The sequence below is a fragment of the Ostrea edulis genome, chromosome 9, assembly GCF_947568905.1.
Source record: "Ostrea edulis chromosome 9, xbOstEdul1.1, whole genome shotgun sequence".
Lineage (NCBI taxonomy): Eukaryota > Metazoa > Mollusca > Bivalvia > Ostreida > Ostreidae > Ostrea > Ostrea edulis.
The window spans coordinates 20,766,804-20,774,288 of NC_079172.1; the positions used below are offsets into that span (position 1 = coordinate 20,766,804).

Here is a 7,485-nt window from a genome sequence, read left to right on the forward strand (position 1 = left end):
CTCTCTCTCTCTCTCTCTCTCTCTCTCTCAACTGTCAAATTTTCTCAATCTCCATTATCAAAAAAATTTACAATTAGTAATAAAGATTCAAAGATACATTATAAGTCATATTAAGTTACACACTTAGACCATGTTTTCATTTGATTTGTTAACGTGATGTAGAGAAATTCTATTTGATTAAGAGCTATTGACCTAGGTTAAAAGGTAAAACAAAATCTACAGTAAAATTAAAAATCTGAAGTCATTTACTCACGAACACCTTGAAAACAAATTAAAAGCTGAAGGAAAGAAAGGTAAAGGTACGGATAATTCACGCATACTATCCTATATGTAATGATCAAATGTGTCCACAACGGGAATACTGTTCGATTCTCGATCCCAGTGATAGGTAGAGACTGTTCCTACACCAAGCTCCCGGGATTAGAATGGAATGCCAAGAGACTTTCGGATATAACATTAAATCTAGAGGCTCTTGGACTTCATAAATATTGGAAAATTCTATTTCAACCAAATGTTACTTTATATCATATTTATCTGAAATTCATCGGGAAAATGCGATGAGTCTTATGGCGTATTAATAACAGAAAGATCATATATGGATTGGAATTGAAGGATAAGTAGAATAATGTTTTGTAATTGAAAAGTTTCATATATAGTTTCATTTAGTAACAAATGCAGTTTTTATAGAAAGCAATCTTGAAATAGTAAAACCCCAATTGGACTCGAACACACGATCCACAAACCAGTAGTCACATGTAAACCTATTGAGCTACCCAGCTAGGGGATTTGATTTAAAAGGAATATACATGTATTGCTTCTATTTATATTTGTCGAACACACGTATCAGGACCAGCTATCTTGGATTTCCGCCTCATTTAGATTCTTATACAGACATCTCCGTTTACTTGATCAAGATATAGGGCTCACGGCGGGTGTGACCAGTTGACAGGGGATGCTTACTCCTCCTAGGCACCTGATTCCACCTCTGGTGTGTCCAGGTTTCCGTGTTTGCCCAACTCTCTATTTTGTATTACTTATGGGAGTTATGAGATTGATCACAGTTTGTTATCTTCACCTTTCTTACGTCTGCTGAAATCGAACCAAGCTGTATTTTGATAAGTTTTAGATCGAGTATACGTTTCGTCCTAATCAACTCACTTTTAGTAGAGTTACCGTCCTTGCAAATGTCATGCAAATTAGATTTTCGAAATACTTTCTTACAGCTATTTTTTAGGCGTGATCGAGCTAATGACGTCCCCCATGAATGTAAAATGTTCGAATGAGACGTTAAGCAATACACAAACCTAACGTACTTGTACTTCTAGCTGAGTTATGGCCCTTGGACTGACATTTGCATTGTACTTCAAGATGTTATTCGGTGTTCCCAGTTGCTGATGAATTTCAGATAAATTGAAAGTTTTTTTATTTTTTAATTTTTTTTTTATACATCGAACTCGATTGTTAATTCAATTATCAATACAGAATAAAAAGAAGGTAAATATATGTTCATTACGTTTGAACTGAAACTCTGCAGACACTAGAAATTTGATAGAACAGTGCTAAATAACAAGTTTATTTTGGAATGGTTGACTTCTCAATCATTCAGATTTTGACTTATGGTGTTTCATGATCCTGGGTCTTGTAGTTCCTAATGAATGCTTCCTTACATATATCATTAAACCACGTCCTTGATTTCATTACGTCATTTATATAAGACAAAAAGCTAATAAAAAGATTTATTTCAAAACATATAAGTTGTTGCATAGGCGTAAAGTTTTACAACATGGTGTCTACTATAAAGCACACTAAAACTACAATTCATCACAGCTTTTACGCACCAAGATATCTATTTGTATATCTGGTAAAATATAATGTCAGATAAACAAAGATATGTAAATAGATTTAAAATAAAAAAAACATTGCACAATTTGTAAAATATAGATGAGGTATCCCAACAAAATAATAACCACATTGTATAAATGAAAACTAAAATGTAAAATACAACGTCCAAACATCCAAACGTGATGTAACATACATAAAATACTATAAAAAGTAGGCTTTTTTCCTAGTTAGTCTCATACATATAAAAATAAAACAAATGGATTCAATGAGTATTCAAATCATGAAAGACTTTTGGATATATTTAAATATTTCTGTGAAAATTGCGAAAGAAATTCAATGTCCTTATTCACAATTGTATAATCTCTGTAAAATCTGCTGGATCGTTCGTTAGACATGCCCCTCAGATCATCGATCATGACGTCACGAGTCACGTGATTTGAAATAGTGGCATTCACAACCGTATAGATGGTAGTATGCATATCGCACATAAGTTCATATAGTTTCTCTTGTACGGGTGCCATAAAATCGTAAAGCTCTGCGTGCTCAAAGTACATCTCATCCTCCACCATCTTTTCTAGAAACACTGCCAGAGTTGAGAGGTGTTTGTAATCATTCAGTAGAGATGCCGATATCTGTAATTAATGATATTTAGATTAAAAATGGCCGTGTGGGAGTTGTGATTCCCCACTGTACCTAAGAGTAAAATTAGACGGGGAAAAGAATTGAACTAGAAAGTTTTATTCTTTATATTGTTAACCAACATCGTCAGAAGGTTAGATTAAGAAGTGGGGGAAATGATCTTATTAGGAGTAAATATTTTAAGACAATACCTACTATGCATGTTTCTAGATCTATGTTAATGTTTAAATTGTGAAATTAACAACCACCCGTTCTGTAGGTTAAGTGAACTTACATTATTTCCACAGTTGGCACTTTGAGAAGATTCTTCAACAAATTCTAATCCTTCCATGTTAGCCGTCTTTAGGTATTCAATCAGAAAACCGTTCGTTATCCTGCTACCCTGAGTAGGGATCTGTAAATTCATAAAGAAATAAAGGTCAGGGGTCTCTATATGAATGTGTCATCAAATATCAGTCATTAATATGTATCAAAATAATTAGATTGCACTTACATATCTCTTCATGAGGACTTGTGCCACTTCCTTTTGTAGGTTAGCTTTTCGATATAATTGTTGTAAGGCATCTTTGAGTGGTATATCAGCGGGTGGTAGCGAAATGGAGCTTGTTCGCGTGTGTTGAAAACAAGGATTCTCCCATCGCATCGTTGTGGATCGTTTCTCGGGGTTTAATGGGTATGAGTTGATGGCGCAACTCAAGAACGACAATCCTGTAAATAATAGAAAAAATGTATATTATTTGATTTGCTTTGTCATGCAGAAAATTGAGAAATTAGAATTTTATAAGCAAACTGGGGGCGTTGTTGAATGAAATATCTTCTACCGTACCCCTTGTGGGAGAAAATTAAGTTTTTTATTTGTGAGAACAGAGGGCTATTATCACTGAAAATAAGGTCAAACGTGACGAAAGTCATACTTAATGTATCATTGTTGCTAGAATACTACGCGACAAGATTCAAAGCATAAAAAAACTAAGTGGGATAAAACTGCGAATGAATAGGAAAGATTAGACGATGCAAATGTAAATAGCTTTCAGCTTTATGCTACAACCTGTTGGAGGAAATGTTTTGCCATTTTACTGTATTCAGTACGATATATGCTGACGAATTTTATACTCTAAAATACATAGTGATTTATTTAACAGGTCAGCTGTTTTTACTTTCAAATGTCTGAAAAATATTGCTGGTCATATATATGAAAATAACACGTGGGTATTTTCGATGTGATTTTCATTGGATCGTAAAGCATTTCGAAAATGTACTTCTTGAACAAAAATGCTTCCTGGTTCTAATAGAAAGTCAATTTTATTATCAGTTTCTTTAAGGATAAGCTTCTTCCAAGGGTAGAATTTTATTATTACTTTTTATATGTGAATCTCATTAACTCAAGGCATTTATAACCTTCCGCATTTAAGTAGGACATGCATTCCAACGTTGTAAACACGTACCCTAGTTTGATCTATTTAAATAAATTATCTGGGGTATGGGAGTTCGTATTGACAACAAAAAACGTGTAAAGAGATTTAAAAAAAAATTCCTATATCCACAATGTGTTATTTGTTTGCGACAGGGAAGAATTTATTATGGTAAATGTAGCAAAACGGAAGACGCTCTCTATCACCGCCACACGCTTCCTTGTGTTTAGCGAAACTTGGAACAAAAATAGAAAATAGTACTAGCTCATTGATAAACACATCATTCGGATCTTAGATAGTTACAGGCATTTTGTTTCCATGTTGCTCCTTTTATTTAATTTTAACTATATTCAATAGATTGATGGGATGGGCAGCATGCTTAGCTTAATTGAGTCCCTTTAACTCGATTCGCAATGAAACACTATTTGATGTATTGCATATACACGTGTTGTACATGGTATTTTAAGTTTTACTTTTTATCTGCATATTTACATGGTGTCACTTATGAGAGGCATGTCTGTTTGTTATGAAGATATACTGAGCCTTTTTAATTTCTCCCATAAAAATTTACGTTAAATAAATAACTAAATAAATATTAAAAAGGATATAAACAAGTAAACAAACATCTTAATGAAATAAAATTTAAGAGATATAAATAAAATGGTAGAGTTAAGAATTTGTAGAAATGACAAAAACAAAATACATAAAGTTTTAAAATATTTAAACTAATAAATGATATATGTATATATTACGCTTTGTAGTAACATACCAGCAGCAAAAATCAGATGTAGAGTATTCCAAAACATTTTATCAATTTGTCAGTCGTTAAATTTCTGGACTTACCTTAGATTGCCTAGCACTTATATTTATTGAAGCTGACCATTAAAAATTTTCACAGAAAACCATGAATGATTAAAGTTTTTCGGAAAGTTTTCACCTACGGCATACACTCATCGGCAGATACGAAATTCCGGTGTATATTGTGGGCATGCGTGGAGCTAAATTTTCCTTTTTTACATTTTGTGACGGATGGTTTGAACTGATCATGACAATTTAACTTCCGTCCAATAGTAGGCGATTGTAATGAAGGATCATATAGAATTTCCACCGAGTTGGCCCATTCCCTGTAATTTCTATCAAAAACTTTTAAATTTTACCTATATAATACCCGGAAGCCGGTCCGCCATATAGGTGAAGCATATTGTAAAGATATTCTATTGAGCGGAGACCGAATTATTCGTGTACAGAATTATTGTTTGAAAGTATTGTTTTTAGATTGAAATCTGGTAAAAAAAAAAAAAAAAAAAAAAGATTAGTAAAAATTTTCAAAGTTTCGTTTTCGAATATCTTAAAATCATGAGGAATGGTAACGTGTATTCTTGATTTACATACCTTCCTTTTCGTTTGCAGGGAATATCATTAAATGTCCACGTTGATTTAACTGAAGTAAAGATTTTTTTTCCAGTCCAATAAATCTTACAATCACTATTGTATAAGAAATTCTAAATCAACCAGAGTGCATATTAAAAAACGCTTATTTTCCTTGCACACATAAATGTGAACTGTTACAGTATTTTGGTTTGACGCTAGGAAGTACTTTGGACACTTTAAGGAAACGCAAGATAAATTTTGTATTATGAATTTGTAACATCCTTCAAGTGAAATTTATTGATCCAATTTCCTTAAAAAATATGGATAAATTGTATGAAATAAATTGAAAGAGGTCTTATATAATTGTAACGTAAAATAATCCTTTGAATTATTTTAATCTGGTGTAAACTGTATATATATATATTTTTATTAATAGAGGATGCTTATTCCTGTACACCAGCAGGCATGCTATCGAAGGTTTCCTAGGAATAGTCCTAAAACATGACTTAAGATATGCCGTAGGACGAGTCTTAGGATGGTTCTAAGACATATCTTAAGATGGACGTAGAAGCTCTATTAGGGCTATCCTAAATAGGATAGACTTAAGAGATTCTTAGGATATAAGTCTTAAGCAACGTAACCAGCTGGTAACATCACAGACCAATGAACAATAATGTTAGTGACTTGAAACTGTTTTAATGACTTGTAAAATTGTATACAGATATACAAGCTGATTACTCTCTTTATAGATGAAGGATTTTTTTTTAGATTGATCACTGTTCTTTATTTTCACATTTTTTGTGCAATATTTTTTGTTTCCATGCATAAAAGGATGTGGAAAAAAAGAGTTTTGCTGTAAACTTGCGCTCATTCGTCTCCAAAATAATTAGGTCTAAATGCATGGGCAGTTATTGTTGTGTGCCTATGTCGGTTATCTAAAACGATGGTCTACACAACATATAAATAAACGTCGACAAATATCAAATTCCAAAAATTGCCGAATGAACGCAATATATGTAGATTCATGACCAAAAATTGTGACGTAATTATCGTGACGTAAATGAGGAATTAAAATCTGACTTAGGAGAATGTGATTACGAAAAACACAAAAGACATCATTTCAGAATGTGTGATGATGGTATGGAGAAGTTACATTGGACACCAGATGCGCATTTTAAGCTGAAATATTGGAAATCCGAAATAACAATAAACTTGTAAGAACTAAAAAGAAAAACAGAGTGCCAAAGACTGGAGTCAAATTCGTCTAAGGATCAGAGCTATGCATGAGGGAGATAAATCCTTAATTTTGAAATGAATTTCTACATTTTATCACAGCAATTAAATATACATCCGTATTTTCAAGCTAGCAACAAAGTACTTGGCTACTGGCCTATAGAGACCCTCGGAGACTAACAGTCCACCAGCAGAGGTCTTAAAACCCAGGGGTCATAATGTAAAATTTATACGGTGCCAATTTTGATGCACCAGATGCGCATTTCGACAAATAATGTCTCTTCAGTGATGCGCAAGCCGAAATATTGGAAATCCGACATAGCAATAAACTTGTAAGAACTAGTTTTAAGAAAAACAGAGTGCTATCAGTGGGTTACGTACGTTAATATATAGAATTCTTCATGTTGGACATCTAATGGATGCTGTCATATAACGTTAGACAGTTTTAACATAGTCTGATTATTAATGATATATGTAGGTCACTTTCTAGGCCGAAAGACCATAATCCGAGGAATTTCTAAATTTTGAATACAACTAACTTAATTTTGAAATAATTAATAATAAGGTTTTTTTTATAAACCAGCGGTTTTAATTTTTTTTATTTGTGTGTGTGTTTGTATACATTTGTGTTCAATAAATTTTAAGATATAAATAATAAAACTTTTGAATTAACAGGGTTTTGAAATATTACGGAATAACAGTATACGAATCAGGAAATATTTTCCTTTGTTTATTTTTAAAACTCCCTGTCTGCATAATTATTTTTATCATATGCATCTTTTCCGTGTTCATGTTGTATCATAATATGCTTCTTTCCCCCCTAAGAAATCAAGTAATGTGTGTTATGGTTGAGATCGATATTCTTATTCTTAAATTGAAGAATAGAGACATGCAAATCCAGGGTATTCTTTAACATGCAATTCTTTTGACATGAATACTGAAGGAAATTTCTAAATGGGGAAGCACCATGTCGCACTCGCTATGTCGT

The 7,485-nt window shown here is 32.7% G+C and overlaps 1 protein-coding gene across 2 annotated transcripts; it reads right to left on the minus strand.

Annotated features, from left to right (window-relative positions):
- Positions 1 to 1,722: 1,722 nt before the first annotated feature.
- LOC125657709 (uncharacterized) lies at positions 1,723 to 5,718 on the minus strand. 2 transcript variants are annotated; one of them, XM_048888450.2, is made up of 4 exons: positions 5,286 to 5,718; positions 2,975 to 3,189; positions 2,756 to 2,875; positions 1,723 to 2,474 (listed from the first exon to the last, which is right to left on the minus strand). In XM_048888450.2, the coding sequence occupies exons 1-4, from the start codon at positions 5,311 to 5,313 to the stop codon at positions 2,121 to 2,123; spliced, it is 717 nt and encodes a 238-aa protein (XP_048744407.1). In that variant the 5' UTR covers positions 5,314 to 5,718; the 3' UTR covers positions 1,723 to 2,120. The 2 variants fall into 2 exon arrangements, with proteins under 2 accessions (XP_048744407.1, XP_048744408.1); XM_048888451.2 differs by having other exon boundaries at positions 4,737 to 5,714.
- Positions 5,719 to 7,485: the final 1,767 nt, after the last annotated feature.

Bases quoted from the DNA above. Each gene is read 5' to 3' on its own strand.
- LOC125657709 (XM_048888450.2), bottom strand. From the start codon at position 5,313: ATGATATTCCCTGCAAACGAAAAGGAAG. The intron at 3,190-5,285 runs GTATGTAAATCA...TATTATTTACAG, and splicing joins CCCTGCAAACGAAAAGGAAG to GATTGTCGTTCTTGAGTTGC. The intron at 2,475-2,755 runs GTAAGTTCACTT...CATTAATTACAG, and splicing joins GTGCCAACTGTGGAAATAAT to ATATCGGCATCTCTACTGAA.